Consider the following 17,111-nt stretch of genomic DNA (forward strand, 5'->3'; position numbering starts at 1 on the left):
GCAATGGTCCGTACGATGTTGGATCAACAGATGGAAGAAACAAAATGTTTACTTCAACAAAGTAAGGATGAACTTACTGTGCCAGTACGTCAGGCACTTACTTTGGAGGCAGCTATCTGGGCTGCCAAGTCTGTTGAAGATATGATTAAGGGGAGAGCCGCCAGCAAGGTTGAAGTTGGCGAGAAAAGAAAGTTTGAAAGGACTTCAGGGTCCAACGAGAAAAGAAAATTCTCGAAGTATGGAGGAGGAGAAGGCGAAGCAAAATGGTGCGAGAAGTGCAAAAAGAAGCACTTCGGGAAATGTAGCGAAGAGGTGACCTACTACAAGTGTGGAAAGACTGGGCATTACACCAACGACTGTCCGTCCAACAAGAGGATGTGCTATCGATGTAACGAGGAAGGGCACATTTCGAAAGACTGCCCAAAGAAGAAAGAGGCAGCAATGCCCAATGTTCCACCAAAACCAAAACCAAAGGCATACCAAATGATCCTTAATGAAGCAGATCGAGATATAATGGATCAGGAGTAAGGACCTTATATTCCCAAAACTAAGACATAAAGTAACAATGCAGTTAGTAACTTGTAGTGCAGCCTATTAGAGGCGTAGTATAGGGTAAACTTGAACATCTGTGTAATCGTTTCAAGGAAATAATATAAACCCTGGTTTTGTCATCCGATGAATGGAATTGTTGGTGTAATTCTTGAAGTTGTCCCATCGTCTGGAATTTCCATCACCAACCAAGTTGAAGTAGAATTGATAACTGAAGATACGCATGGAAGAAGTCCTAGTAGAGTTTAGGAAAATTTTATGATTAGTTGGACACATTCGTATGTGTTAAATTGTTTTGTGATTTTAGGACTTCGGGACTGCGAGACCGTACTTGGGACGAGTATGACTAGGTGTGAATAGTAGTAGAGATCTATACTACTGGAAGCACAGGACTCATACTTGGATCAGGGAAAGTCACAAGGTTACCAAGGAACTCATAATTGATTCCGTCTTATTCTAGTCTGTCGTTACCATCGTTTCAGTAATGACTAAGAAGATATTGTTATTCCGACCCTAGTGGTCATATCAAATTGAGTCCGCCTACGATGAGTTTGTTATGTGGTTCAGAGAACCAAGTTCGATGTAGCAGTTGACTTAAGCCGAATTGAAGTAAAGGATGATCAAAGCGATCAATAGAAGTATCGCGTTCATTGTTAAAGAAGTTGGGTTAGGTTGTGCTCTGACCCAAAGTGATAAAGTTATAGCGTATGCATTGAGGCAATTGAAGGAGCATGAAAAGAACTACCCCACTCATAATCTGGAGTTGGTAGTGGTAGTATTCGCCTTAAAGATAGGGAGGCACTATCTTTATGGTACTAAATGCAAACTTTTCATTGATTATAAGAGTCTTCAATGTCTCTTTAATCAGAAGATATTGAACATGAGGCCACGACGCTGGCTAGAGTTACTCAAAGACTACGACTGTGAGATACTTTACCACCCTGGTAAAGCAAGTGTTGTTGCTAATGCTCTCAGTCGGAAGGTGAATCTTGAAAGGAAGAGGCCAAGAGCGTTGAGAATTGAAGTTGTCTCTACAATTGTGGAAAGTATAAAGAAAGCTCAGGAGGAAGCTTTAGAGAAAAATGACCGAAAGGAGGAACGTTTGGGAAAAACGTTGGTGTTTGAGGAGTAAGAGGTTGTCTGATGGAAGAAGCTCACAAAACCATGTACTAGATTCATCCCGGGAGTACAATAATGTATAGGTATCTAAAACCCTATTACTATTGGCCGACGATGAAGCTCGATGTTATTAAGTATGTGGCCGAGTGTGTAACTTGTGCTATGGTTAAGGCACAACATCAGAAGCCGTATGGGAGTTTAGAACCTTTACTTATACTCATGGGTAAATGGGAGGACATTACCATGGATTTCGTGACTAAACTACCCAGAACAAGGAACGGTCACGACATGATTGGGTGGTCGTTGATCGCTTCACTAAGAGTGCGCATTTCATAGCAGCCAACGGGAAATGGTCTATGGATAAACTTGCGAATTCTTACGTGAAGGAAATTGTGAGACTTCATGGTGTTTTGTTAACGATTGTATCCGATCGTGACAGCCGTTTTACCTCAAGATTTTGGAGGAGTCTATAAGAGGAATTGGGTACCAAGTTGTGTTTGAATACAACTTACCATCCACAAACCGATGGTCAGAGCGAATAAACGATTCAAACGTTGAAGGATATGCTGAGAGCATGTACCCTGGAATTCCAAGGTAACTGGGGTAAACACTTACCTCTAGTAGAATTTTCCTATAGTAATAGTTTCCACTCAAGCATCAAGATGGCACCTTATCACGCTTTGTATGGGGAAAAGTGTCGAATGCTGTCATGTTGGCTGGAAGCTAGGGAAAAGCAGTTTATGGGACTTGAAATAGTCCATCAGACTGCTGAAAAGTTGAAAGTGATTAGGGAAAGGAGGTTAGCTGCTCAAAAGAGCTATGCTAACAAGAAAAGACAACCGATATCATTTGAAGTTGTAGATTCGGTTTTACTTAAAGTCTCGCCGTGGAAGGGACTGATAAGATTTGGTAGAAGGGGAAAGTTGAGTCCAAGGTTTATTGGACCATTTAAAGTTCTTCTGAGAATCGGGAATCAAGCTTACAAGCTAGAATTACCGGAAGAACTAGAGGGTATTCATAACACCTTTCGTGTGTGTTATTTAAGAAAATTTACGGGAGATGTGCCCGACATAATTCCCATTTCTAAATTAAGGTTGGATGAAAACAAGAGGTTGATTGAAGAACCTAAGGTAATCGTTGACCGTAAGACTAAGAAGTTATGATGTAAAAATGGTCGATTTAGTGCTTGTGCGTTGGAAACATACGAATGGGCCAAATCTCACCTGGGAAAACGGAGAGTGACATGAGGAGTCGCTACCCGTATTTGTTTGCTGATGTGTGATTCCGGGGACGGAATCATTCTAAGGGGGAGAGAGTTGTAACGCCCGTGTTTCTAGGCTAGGCATTAATATTGATATAATGGTCTAGGTTAACCTTTGTAACTTATTTAGAAGAAATGAAAAGGAATCATGTGAATATTATGTGAATTATGTGTTTTATGCTTAATTATTATGGTTTAATTAATTAAGAATAAAAATGAACGTCAAAATTAAATATTAGATAAAGCCGATATCTATTAAGAAACTTGTAGTGGGCGTGACAAGGATTACAGATATATATAGAATGCCGAAATCCGAGTTATAACGAAGAATTTATGACTAGTCGAAGTTTCACAATAAACCGTCACGGTGCCGAATGTCGTAAAAGGTGAGTTTTTGATAAACTACTTTTTAGCCTTAGTCATGTAAATGAAACTCGTAGTGTTCGTTAAACCGAGAGTAGGTATAAAAAGAACGCCCAAATCTGACTTCGTATGAGGAAGTTATGATTTTTCGAAGTTTCAGCTTAGCACTAGACAGCTAAAAACTCGAATTTTAGATCGAGAGATTTTTAGCCGCACGACCTAAACAAGAATCGAAGGTCTCGTCATTTGTAGCACAACGGTAAAAAGACAGACGAAAACGGACGTCGGATGAAGAAGTTATGAATTTTTAACGGATTTCTTGTCCCGGTCTGTTAAAAATAATAATATAAAAATTAAATTCAAAATTAGCCGACGAAGTGTAAACGAAAGTTGTAGAGCGTAATTTTACCTACGCGTGCATATAAAGAACGTCAAAAACAGAGCTCGTATGCGAAAGTTATGAATTTTAGAAGATTTTGGCACAAAATTCGAGAAATTTCGCATGGATGAGCTTCACCCGGAAATGCCACGTCACCTTCGCTCGTAGCGCGCCACGTGTCCAAATTGCTGAGTCACCCGAGGCCAGCTGGCGAGGCGTGTCGCTCCCTGATTCGACCGAAGTCTCAGCCCTCGCACATCCGACGCGTGTGCACCCCCGTGTCTGATCTGCTGATGAGTCATCCGAAGCAGGTAAGTCATCCGGAGCTGACCAATCCGAAGCTCGCCGCTGGTCCGAGCCTCGCACCGCCTTAGCCTCCAAGCCTCGCAGACTGCAACGCGTGTCTGCTTCTCGCTGCTTCGGGTCCAAACCTCGGGCCTATATATAGAAGGCTTGCGAGATCTTCCGGGTACTTTTGGAAAATTGGCAATTTTGTCCCCTTTTTCACTATTTTGGCTATTTTCACATCCCCCAATGCGCCGAGATCATTTCCAACGCCCGGAACACGTCCCGGAGTGCCCGAGAAGCCCGGAAAATTTATTTTTTTGGTTTCGAAGCCCGACCCTCGCAGAGCTCGGTTTCTCAATAAAACTCCCGATTTTATGGAGTTTTATTAGAAACGATCGTTTTAGGAAACGAATTGCTGCCCGATTTTCATTAAATCAGGTGAGTGTATAGTTGAGGTGACTGTTGAATTGATGTTTTGTACAAGTTTTAAACTGTATATGTATTTTTATCTACAAATATGTTAGGTAAAACATGGGTAGATGAATTAGATGATGTGTGATGAAATAAAAGTGATGAGAGGTACTGATGTTTAAGATGATCTAGTCATCTAGTAGAGTATAGACAACGGCCACAGACTATTTTAGATAGTCCAGTGGAACGTTAGCATACTTGTAATCAGTAATTATGTTTGAACTATATGTTCATAAGGTGTTCTCGAACTATATGTTCATTAGGTGTTTTTGAACTATGTGTTCATCCGATAGTTCTTCTTTTTGACACTATTATGTGTCGAGGTACGGGAACGTACGAGAGTACTTTATTAGTATTTTCCCTATACTCTTATTTTGAAGAGCTTTGGAGTCTTTGTTTCTTCTATGAAGTGATCGGACGAGCTTCATGAGTCAGCGTTTCCGATGCCGGATAGGACACGTCTGGAGGTTATATACCTCACGATATTCAGACCACAGGCTATGCATTAGTCGGTGTTTCCATTTTCGATGTCGGATAGGAGTGAGTCTGGGGGTTCAGACCACAGCCTAGGCATTAGTCAGCGTTTCCAATGCTGGATAGGGGTGAGTCTGGGGGTTCAGACCACAGCCTAGGCATTAGTCAGCGTTTCCATTGCCGGATAGGGTGCGTCTGGGGGTTATATACCTCACGATATTCATACCACAGCCTAGGCAAAGTTCGATGCTGGATAGGGTGCGTCTCGGGGCTACATACCTCACGATATTCAGACCACAGCCTAGGCATTGATAACTACCCCTGACTTAATTGTCTTGTGGTTCTTTCTTTTACGAACAATGGTTTGTGGTTAAACTTATTTCATTCATTCGATATCTTTATCGATCCTTGTTTACTGCTAGGGGATTCCGAAGCAGTTTCGTTAGTTGGTTGTTCATATCAATCCTTTAGGCTAGATCTAGTAAGATCATTGTATAGGATCAGTATGTGGGGATCGACGTTGTTAGTGCTTGTAGTATAAGCCTTAGGCAACGATGGACTTCGTGCCTATTCCTTAGGATGAATCCTTAGGAATGAGTGATAGTTGATTCTTAGGGTAAATCCTTAAAAAATAAATAAGACAATGGGGATTGGGTAATTGGGTTGATTGTTTGATGTTTAAGCATAATAAATTGTTTATTGTGGGTTGAAAACCCTATATGCTCACCAAGCTCCCAAGCCTGACCCACTCAGTTTAATTGTATCACACGTATCGATACGAAGTTGCTTTACACTGAGAGATTAAAAGAGAAGTAGATCACTAGTGTAAATGAATGTAAGTTTTGTGTATGCTTATGTTTTTGTATTCACAATGACATCCCAATGGTTTAAATGAATAAAATACATTTCTTCGGAAATGATTTGATAACATATTTATTATGTTTTTCTGGGAAAAATTCCGCAACACTTTTAATCAAATGATTACTCTGAAATTATTTCAAAAGCATAAATTAACCCGGTCTTTTCTGGCCGTGAATTTGGGGATGTCACATAATAAGGCCATTTTCTAAAAAGTGAAGGGGTCACCCGGTAACCCCAATCCCAATCAGCAACTTATATTTGACATGTCATTTAAAAAAAGCCACCTCATATGTCCAACTCACATGCCACGTATACGTGTATCGATAAATGAGACCAACCCTTCCTCTGCAAGAGATAATGTTGTTTACTCGGTTTCATCTACCCCTTCTTCTCTTTTCTTCTACTGTTCATCGAAAAAAAGTATCTTGGATTCTTGCTATGGCCGTCTACATGAAGATCGATCTTCATTTTGCTTGTTTGTTTACGAGGTATCCAGTGATTAGTTAATCAGATGGAGTGGAGCAAAGGTTTGAGGATGTATATTTTGCTGGAATGGACAAAAACGAATTTCTATTGTTCATTCAAAGATTCGCAAATGAGACATGCGTTGATGTGTACTTTTGCATGCCCGATATTGAGTTCCCTGAAGGATTGAGGATAATATCAACTGAGAAAGACTACCAAGAGTTGATCGAAGTAGGGTATGATTCTGGTTGTGTAATTTCTGTGTACATGGATCATGTTGGTGTTAATGTTCATCAAAAGATTGTTGATGAGACAGAAGGAGGCATTGACCTAGATGAAGTGAAAGTGCAAGGTCATTTGGACGATAACATTGAAGATGGAGATTGCATTCCAATGAACAAGACCTTGAATGATGCATTTTTGAACAAGCTCTGCCCTAATGAGCAGCCAACTCCAGACAGTCCACCTCATGAGGATCCATATGATCATATGGATGAAAACGAGCCAATTCATGAGGAGGTAACAAATTTTAATGAAAATGTTCATTGGAAAAAGCAAAAACCTGTGTTAGGAATGAGATTTGAAGGTCCTAAATAGTTAAACATATGTTGTGTAATTATGTTGTTGCTAAAGGGTATCAATTGTGCTACAAAAAAAATGATAGTAGGAGGCTATTAGTTAAATGTTGTTCAGGGCAATGCAAGTTTATATTGTAGGCTTCATGGATGAGTGAAGAAAAATCTTTCCAGATTAAGTCTCTTATAGATGAGCATAATTGTGCAAGAAATTTTAAAATGGGGTCAATTGTAAACTATGCATGGATTGGTAGCCATTTCACAACACAATTCTTACAAAAACAAAAAATGAGTGTTAGGCTACTCAAAGAAGAAGTAAAACAAAAATTTGGAATTGATGTGCGTATGGGACAGTGTAAAAGAGCAAAGAAATATGCAATTGAACTAATTGAAGGCACACTTGTTGAGCATTATGCCAAGCTTTGGTCATATGGTGAAGAGATAAGAAGATCCAATCTAGGATCAACTGTCAAAATGGATGTCAACAGTATGCCTGATGGGAAGACATATTTTAGTAAGTTTTATATATGTTTTGATGGGTTGAAACAAGGTTGGAAAAGCAGTTGTAGAAGAGTAATAAACCTGGATGCTTGTTTCTTAAAGGGATTATGTAGTGGAGAGTTGATATGTGCCGTAGGAAGAGATGCTAACAATCATATTTTCCCAATAGCATGGGCAGTTGTGTCTGTAGAAAACAAAGAAAATTGGAAATGGTTTTTGGAGAATCTTAAAGATGATCTAGAAATGGAAATTGGCTTTGGTATAACCCTGATGGCAGATCAACATAAGGTATATTACTTACTATACAAGTTAATGTTTTTTGTTAATGAATTTCTATTTTCTTAACAGATTAATTTAAATTATGTAGGGGCTATTGGAGGCTATGAAGGAAGTAATGCCTACTGTTGAACACAGACAGTGTGCAAGGCATATTGTTGCAAACTTTAGGAAAAGATTCAGTGGTGTGCATTATGAGAGGATGTTTTGGAAGGCATGGAAGGCATCAACTGAGCCTTTATTCAATGCATCCATGAAGGAAATACAACTACTTAATCCTATAGCATTTGATTACCTTATGGAAAAGAACCCAAAGTCATGGTGTAGTGCTTTCTTTCAAGAGGGGAGGATGTGTGATGCAGTTGAAAATGGATTATCTGAAAGCTTTAACAATGTCATTAGAGATGCAAGAAAAAAACCAATAATCACAATGTTAGAAGAAATTAGGTTGTATGTTATGGAGAGGCAATTCAATCTGACCATCAAAGGTTGTTCATGGCCTGATTATAAACCATGTCCAGCTATTACAATCCTACTGAATCAGTTGAAAAGAGCTCAAAGGTATTACCTTTATGTTTGAATTTTAATTGATTAATTACACTATATACTAACTTGTATACAATTGAAACAGGTATTAGCAGGTTTTACCAACTGGTTTAAACCAGTTTGAAACAAGAAATTTGGCAGAGTCTTATGTTGTGGATATAGATAAGAAGACTTGTTCGTGTAGAGTGTGGCAACTAAATGGGTATGGATGTGTGCATTCAGTTGGAAAAATCTCATACCATAACAATGATGTTGGTAATTATGTGGATGTAATGTACTATGGAGCAATTTATAAGAACACCTACAAGTATCCAATGTGTGGGATGAAATGTAGAAACATGTGGCCACCTACTGAATTCATTGCACCTTTGCCACCATTGAAGAGAAAAATGCCAGGCAGACCAAAAGTTAATAGAAGAAAGGATGCAAGTGAAAGGGGTGCAAGACATACTGTGTCAAAGGTTGGGAAAAAAATTATGTGTAGTGTATGCAAGCAAACAGGACATAACAAGGTTACATGTTCTTAAGCTGAAAAACCAACAAAACTCAAGGTAAAGAAAAGGAAGAGAGTAGATGTTAATGTTGGGGAAAGAAGCAGTGGTAAGAAGGTCAAGGCTGTTACTGATGAGCAAGGAAGTAAGGGTAATAAGGGCAGTAATGGTAATGTTGGGCAAGGGAGCAGTGGTAAGAAGGAAGTGGATGGTAAAGATGAGAAAGGATGTAGGGGTTAAGAAGGTAATTATCAAGAAAAGAAAGAAGTATGAAAGAATAATCAAGAAAAAACTTGCTACACGGGTTGAGGGCAAAAATAGGGAAGGCAACACTATTGACAAGCCAATGGAACTTGAATAGGTATTAAATTTCAATGCCAGTTTCGGATTAAGTGTGGATGTTTGGTGTTATGTACTTCTTATTTAGGATCCAAGAGAACGTCTCGGATTAAGTGTGAATGTTTGATGTTATGTATTCAATGTTGTTATGTATTTGAATGTGGTTATCATTGGTGTTATGTTTGTATGATTGGAGTTATGTTTGTGAATTAATTTTAATGGTTTCAATGTGTTGTTGATTGTGTGTTATACTTATGGACGTGCATGGTATTTGGGTCCATTATTGACATTACTGTAAGACAAAATGCGTATGGTCCCATTTATTCTAGTTGAATGTGGTCCCATTTATTCTAGTTGAATATGGTCCAATGTCACTTTCAACAAATACACTACGAATCTAACTTGGGATCCCATATGAATTACCCATTGTTTTATGATTAATTTAAAATAAAGGTACATGGATAATAGAGTACTTTCCATAAAAAGCAAATAAACAAGGGCTAACTATTACAACTTGTAAACAATTATGCCAAAGAAAACAATCCAACTAACAACTAAACACATCTCCAGCTTCTAAATCTTTGATTCAAGCTTCTTTTTTGACCTAGCCAAACCTGCAATCATAACTACTTCAACACTCATATTCTTAGTGTCTGCTTCTTCTACCTAACGAATAAAACCATTACGAGGTCCCTAACAAAATCAATTTTCGAGTGAGAACATGAAAATGGAACAAACTAATAAATTAAGGCTATAGGCGCCTAATAAACAAACTAACACACACCTTAGTAGGGCAAGCATAGAAGGGTCTTCCAGGGTTGGAGGGAGTGGAACACATTCTTATTATGGCGACGCAACCACACTAGTATTTCACCATTTTCGCTTCGTTAATTCCTAGAGCTCTTTACTTCAGAATGCAAACAATCACAGGGAAATGATATATATATATATATATATATATATATATATATATATATATATATATATATATATATATATATATATATATATATATATATATATATATATATATATATATATATATATTCAACAAAAGAATATGTGTAGAAATGTCCCTTGTAGTTTGGCTGCAGAAATGATCCATGAAGGTAAACTAGTTGTTTTAAAAAAATTAACAGTTATGCGGTTAAAATTAACGGAAGAGAACCAAAACCACAACAAAACTTATTGAAAAGTACCAAATCTACAACTTTTCTAAGGTTTGGACCTTAACCACATAAAATGAGAAACCACATGGACTATTTTTGCAGTTTTGTCGAAAAAAAAAAGATGATATAAATAACAAATTTATAATATCGTTTAAAGTACAATGCTATAATAAAAAAAATTAAAAATTAAGACGCTAAGTCTACTAAGTTATAATTTACTCAAAATCGAAAAATAAAAACAAAAATAAGTTGATATTAAAAATCAAAATATGGAGAAGAAAAAGATGATGTAAATAACAAGTAAATAATATCGTTTTAAGTACAATGTTACAATAAAAAATAAAAATGAAAAATTAGGAAGCTAAATTTACTAAGTTATAATTACTCGAAATAGAAAAATAAAAACAAATATAAGTTCATATTAAAAATCAAAATATGGAAAAAAAATGATATAAATAACAAATATATAATATCGTTTAAAGTACAATGCTATAATAAAAAACAAAAATAAAAAATTAAGACGCTAAATCTACTAAGTTATAATTTACTCAAAATAGAAAAATAAAAACAAAAATAAGTTGATATTAAAAATTTAAATATGGAAAAAAAAGTAAAATGTTATAACAAAAAATAAAAATGAAAAGTTAAGACGCTAAAGCTACTAAGTTCTCATTACTCGAAACAGAAAAATATAAACAAAAATAAGTTGATATTAAAATTCAAAATATGCAAAAAAATGATATAAATAACAAATATATAATATTGTTTAAAGTACAATATTATAATAAAAATTAAAAATTAAAAATTAAGATGTTAAATCTAGTAAGTTATAATTTACTCAAAATAGAAAAATAAAAACAAAACTAAGTTGATATTAAAAATCAAAATATGGAAACAAAAAAGATGAAATAAATAACAAATGTATAATATCGTTTAAAGTACAATGTTATAATAAAAAATAAAAATAAAAAATTAAGATACTAAATCTACTAAGTTATAATTATTCGAAATAGAAAAATAAAAACAAAAATAAGTTGATAATAAAAATCAAAATATGGAAAAAAAAGATGATATAAATAACAAATGTATAATATCGTTTATAGTACAATGTTATAATAAAAAATAAAAATGAAAAATTAAGATGTTAAATCTACTAAGTTATAATTTACCCAAAATAAAAAAATAAAAACAAAAATAAGTTGATATTAAAAATCAAAATATAGAAAAAAAAAGATGATATAAATAACAAATATATAATATCGTTGAAAGTATAATGTCATAATAAAAAATAAAAATAAAAAATTAAGACGCTAAAATACAATGCTATAATAAAAAAGTAATTTTTTTTAGTTTAAGTATCTTCTTTTTAAATCATCAAAACCCTAGAAATACCCGCTCGAAATTGATTTAGAAATAAATTTCGGGTTGTCCCCGTTTTGAGACTGCTTTTTGAATACCTTACCTCATTTAGGATGTAAATGTGTATTACATGATTGATTATTTAAGAAATATCCGGTTGTTATTTTCTCTTTTGCTCCCAGAGTATATAATTTATATATACTTAGGAGCTAAGGGGAAATGCTGCCAAATTTTTCTTAAACGGTCAATCATGCAATACACATTTGCATATGAGGTAAGGTATTCAAAAAGTGGGTTTAGAAGCCTACCCTTGTGAATACTCTTCCGTTGTCCAATTTTCTATTCAATCTCATTGAGCGGTTACTCTATCCTTATAAATATTCAATCCTAATTTTTTGTTCTTGTAGAGTAAACACTAAAACCTACCTTATGTTTCAGTTGCAACATGTCTATTGATAAAACGTGGACTACTATTGAAAACCGTAACTCTCCCTTGTTCCAACAAGGACTCGAATCTTTTCTCAAGAGGTCCAAACCATAAGTCGATAACAAAGGTCAAATCAGATGCTCGTGTAACAAATGTAATGTCAATAAATTTATACTACTAGCCATAATGAAATTCCATATACTTCAACATGGTTTTAGTCCAAATTATATTATATGGAAGTATCATGGCGAAAATACAATTCACCCGGTTGTCGAAGACATACCGCGTACTATCGAGATGGACGATGTTATTGCTGATGTTATGGGGGTATGATTGAAAATGATACCAACCGCGATGAAGGGAACCCGAATATAGAAAGTAGCGGTGTCGATGATGGATTTCAAAAGTTGTTAGAGGAAGTCCAATTAAAATTATATCCTGGATGTTCGTTTTCGTCCATTGACTATTTAGCAAAGCTGATGCATATCAAGGTGATCAAGAAATGGACTGATAGTTCATTCGATCAGCTTCTCGAGTTGTTGCAAACTGCATTCCTCAAGTAAACAGCCCCCCCTCACATTATGAAGCAAAAAAGACACTAAAAAAGATCGGCTTGGGTTACTAATTGATACACGTATGTAAAAACGATTGCTTTCTTTTCCGGAAAGAACACAAGTTGTTGCAAAAGTGTCCAATTTGTAATGAGATTCGGTGGGTTGATGAAAATGCAAAGGGTAAGAAGGTGGCTCATAAGGTGTTACGATCGTGACCCCCAGACTACAACGTTTGTACTGTTCTAGACACACATCTAAAGATATGATTTGGCATAATACCGGACGATCCAAAGATGGTACGATGCTTAATCCCATTTATGGTACTTCATGGAAAAAAATCGATATGAAGTATCCTAACTTCTCGAGGGAACCCCAAAACGTACGCTTAGGGCTTGCTGCTGATGGTTTTAATCTGTTTGGTAACATGTGTAATCCTCATAGCACGTGGCCTGTCATACTCACCACTTACAATCTTCCACCATGGCTATGCATGAAAGAGTCCTCCTTCATGTTGACCTTGTTGATTCCCGGTCCCAAAGCACCCGGGAAGGACTTGGATGTGTTCCTTAGGTCGTTGGTGGATGAGTTGAAGCAGTTATGGAGTTTTGGCGTACGTACTAAAGACTCAACGACAGATACATTCTTCAATATGAAAGCGATGTTGTTATGGACAATAAACAACTTTCCAGCTCATAGTAGTTTATCCGATTGGAGCGGACAAGGGTACAAAGCTTGTCCGACTTGCAACGAAGACACTCCGTCATACGAGTATCAAATAAAGTCATATATGTTGGTCATCGTCGGTTCTATTACTTTGTTTCTTCTATGACAACATCCTCGTTTCTTTCGAGGCGATTGAATCGAGTCTCGACATCTTCAAGGGTTATGTTGCTGTAGGGGTGCCTCCAAAACGAAGAGGCATGGCAGTAAACAAAACAATGTACAAGTTATTTGCAGCTAACGGCAGACAGCCTCTGAAGATAGTATTTGACATAAATACTCACATGCCGATTGGGAAAGTATACAAATGTTTCATTCGGGAGGTTGGGAGCTATATGTGTGTTGAGAGAAAAACTTAGAGACACACTTGAACAAACGTTAGATCAAGTAGATTGCAGAATAGTTAATCTCAAAGGATCTAAAAGCTCAACAATAATATTAATAAGTTAGAGTTAGATAGTTAGAGAGTTAGTTGCGGAAAAGTAAAGAAATAGAAATGACACCAATTGTTATATCAAGTATACACTTAAGATGATTCATAACAAGGAATGCATTCAAACCAAGTTAATAAGGAAGATCAAACTTAGTGATTAAGTCACAAAAGACTTGCTCCGAAGAGAGGTTATAATCAGTAGTATTCTAGTAAGATTTGAGAGTAAGAAGGGATGCGTAGTGACATAGAGAGATAGGAAAGATAATTTCAGAAATGTGTATTCAGAATAGATATATGTGTGTGTTTGAATACAAGAGAATGAGCTCTATTTATAGAGACTCACGAAGTACACTAGATCACATCTCTAATAGTAGCCATGCAAGGCATACTGGACAATAGAGAGTATTACAATAAAAGACAAGTAAAGTAATCTAGTAAAGTGACTGCGGTAGGTAGGGACTACGGATGCGGTTGCTGATGAAGGAGCTCGACTGCAGGTGCTTGACGGCTACGGTAGCTGAAGTTCAAGAGGGTCACTTTTTATGATTCAACAATTTCCCCCTAAGTGACCTCTTTAACTTTTGTTCAGCCATCAAGTTTAAGAAACTTGATCAGGATCCACCAAAACTTCCTGATGTTTTCCAACCAGATGATTCTCCTTAAAATCTCAAACTTGACGTCTATAGTAGTGTGCTTCGATTTTTCAACTGCGGTTCGGCAGATATCAAGTTTCTTCCTGGTGAGGCGATGCATGGCAGTCATAGGAATGAAGTATTTGACATTATCGATCTTCCTTTTGAAAATGACTCCAAGTTCAGGAAAATTGGTTGCACCTAAGGATCTTTCTTGATAGGCTTCGGTAGGCATTGGTGTAGGATCGAGTGGTGGCAGATCAAATTTCTTGGCAATGGTGGGGTAGATGTCTGCATCGATTTTAGCAAAATCGCAAACAGTTTCCTTCAAAAAGGTATTAGCCCTTTCAAGCGCAATCTTCATCTTCGGATGCTTCTCCGACTTGTTCTGAAACACCTTAGCTATGAGAAAGACTTCTTCCAGATTCATGCAAGGGAAGTCAGCTTAGGTGCGGACATAATCGTTTCCCCTTCTAGTGAGGGTGTACTGGAAGAAGTCAGCCTTCATGAACTTCTGAATCTTGTAGTTCTTGACTGCGGATGGTCTATCGTTAGACCATATTTTCTCAATGGGAGAGGCATGCTTAGCATAAAAAAGACTAAGTCTCTCAAATTCCATTGGCAGTCTTTTGTGGTCTGGAAGGCTGCGGTCGAATTGCTCGAACACCGTGAAGTATTTGGCATTTGGGGAGATTGGAACATCCCAGTAGCCATCCGGAGGGGGTTCAACATATGTGAGGTGAGGTCTGTAATCTTCATCCAGTAGTCTGCGGTGAGGATTTATCCAAGAGTTTATCAAGGATTCGTCCATGATGGTATCAAAACCACATTCTCTCCATATGAGCTCTGCCAGTTTAGCTGCTTTCCAATCTTTTTTCCTTTGGGTGGTGGCAGGAGAGTCATTTGAGCTTGGAGAGGACATGTGCTCAACTAGGTTTTTGAAGTGAGGGGGAGTCTCTGGTTTGTCAGGATTGATCTCCTCTTGCGGTGGAGTGTTATGAGGTGGAGTATGATGAGATGGTTGCGGTGAGGGTTGCGGTGTAGACATTTTTTCGGTGATGATGGGGGGACTCTGATGCTGTGAGATGGAGTGATGTGAATGATGGACTTCTTCTTCACTGTGATGGACTTCGTCTTCACTTCCCCCTCTTGAGGAATGCAACCCAGGGGCTTCCTCAAGCCATTTTCGAAGGCTATAAACTTTGGCAAAAACGTCTTGAAATTGAGCTTTGAGGGCATCGGCCAACTGTTGATTATTGGGAATGGAGGAGTTGAAGAGCAGTCTATGAATTTCCTTGGTGAGCTGAAGAATCTCGGGACCATGGAAGTTGGAGGACAGGGATCGTTGCAGTCTATTGATTGTGGCTTGAAGAACTGAGATAGTGGACTCATACGCAGTATGAGTCTCAGCTATCAGTTTTTGAGACTGTGTGGCTTGATCCGAATTGGCTGCTTGGAGATCTTTCTAGATTGCGGTCACCTCTGAGATGAGGCGTTCCGCAGCAGCCATGAAGTCTTTGTGATCTTCCTGTCGATTGTTGTCAAGGGACCGGATTCCCATTTCGACTTTGAGAGAAATTCTCTCAGCAGCCAATCACTCACGCGTTTCCAAACGCTCTATCCGTTCGATTAATGATTGCGGTCCGGGGGTGTCTTCTTGTTGCGGTTGAGTTGGCTTGACCGCAGCTAGAATTTGATCAACTTTTGCTTGTAAGCTCAGAAATTCTTTTCTTGTGACAGCATTCTTCTTCTTTTTCTTTTTCTCTTTGGGTTTAGAAGTTAAATGGTGAGAGCCACTGGATTCCTCTTCTTCATCGAACGTCATAAGGTCATCATCAAAGGGAGAGGGTTTGTTTACCTCCTGAATGGTATCATCATCAAGAACTATTGCGGTTCCTTCGTCTTGTGATTCATGAACTGTTGCAGTTGGAGTTGGAGTTACTCTGGAGGGGCCTGCACCTTCACCTGTTGCTTAAGCTTTGAGGATTGTCTCAGCCATCTCGGTCATCCAGTCTTGAACCTTCAGAATGGTGGCTACGGTATTGGCATTATTGATTGCATCTGCCCAATACTTAGCCACTGACTGGATTTCTTGCTCCTTTTGTTGTTGTTGCTTGATATGTTGTTCCTTGCGTGCTTGGAATGCCCTTCTGAAAGCGGCATATATCTTGATTTCTGACTCAGTTACAGGAGTGTAGTGTAACCATGAGTCGTTTGATTCATCCCCGTCAAATCCTTGGAAGCGCACCGAAGTGTCCTTTGGGTTCATGGATCCTTGCACATTTGTGATCACCGTGCCTAACCCACCTGCTGCGGATGTAAGCATAGTAGGATTTCCTGAGATTGGGACAACGTCCGTGAAAGCATCGAAGGGGCCAAACAGGGGATGATTCTTCAGAAACTTGATCATCAGCTTGATCGGAGCATTGTAGGATGAATGATCTTCGAATATAGCTCTGAAGTTGCTTGAAGCAATCGTAGGAGAGTCTGAACCAGTAGGGTTCGCTCATCCAGATGCCTTGGATTGTTTCTTGGATACACCGGATTTCACCATTGTAGGAGCTTGAGAGAAAGAGTAGAAAAACAGAGTGCTTGTAGGAATTTGAGAGGGAAGATTCAATGTTCAGAAAGCGTAAAGTGTTTTTGGGGAAGATGAAGGGTTTATATAGGGGTGAATTTGAACAGTAACTGTTTTTTACCCTAGGTAAAAGAAAGGATAAGGTAAAAGGTCGTTTGGGGGGAATCTTTTGAATTGGAAATTAAATCTCAGCCATATAAGACAAAACGGTTTTAAAAAGGTTTTTGAGATTTTACCAAAAGGGATTTGCATTTAATGAAAAGTCAGACGTACATCATTAC

General features: G+C 37.6%; 1 protein-coding gene across 1 annotated transcript; it reads left to right on the top strand.

Annotated features, from left to right (window-relative positions):
• Positions 1-7,093: 7,093 nt before the first annotated feature.
• On the top strand, positions 7,094-8,859 carry LOC145164081 (uncharacterized). Its single transcript, XM_079082804.1, has 4 exons — positions 7,094-7,594; positions 7,674-8,156; positions 8,224-8,589; positions 8,680-8,859. Exons 1-4 carry the CDS (start codon positions 7,094-7,096, stop codon positions 8,857-8,859), a joined length of 1,530 nt encoding a protein of 509 aa, XP_078938930.1.
• The last annotated feature ends 8,252 nt before the right edge of the window (positions 8,860-17,111 follow it).

The sequence above is a fragment of the Lactuca virosa genome, chromosome 3 (assembly GCF_052849685.1).
Source record: "Lactuca virosa cultivar CGN04683 chromosome 3, Lactuca_virosa_CGN04683_v6, whole genome shotgun sequence".
NCBI classification, from domain to species: Eukaryota; Viridiplantae; Streptophyta; class Magnoliopsida; order Asterales; family Asteraceae; genus Lactuca; species Lactuca virosa.

Excerpts from the sequence above, each read along its gene's own strand:
- LOC145164081 (XM_079082804.1), top strand. The coding sequence starts at position 7,094 with ATGAGTGTTAGGCTACTCAAAGAAGAAGTAAAACAAAAATTTGGAATT. Across the intron at positions 7,595-7,673 it reads TGATGGCAGATCAACATAAG|GGGCTATTGGAGGCTATGAA; the intron begins GTATATTACTTA and ends TAAATTATGTAG. Across the intron at positions 8,157-8,223 it reads CTCAAAGGTATTACCTTTAT|GTTTTACCAACTGGTTTAAA; the intron begins GTTTGAATTTTA and ends AGGTATTAGCAG.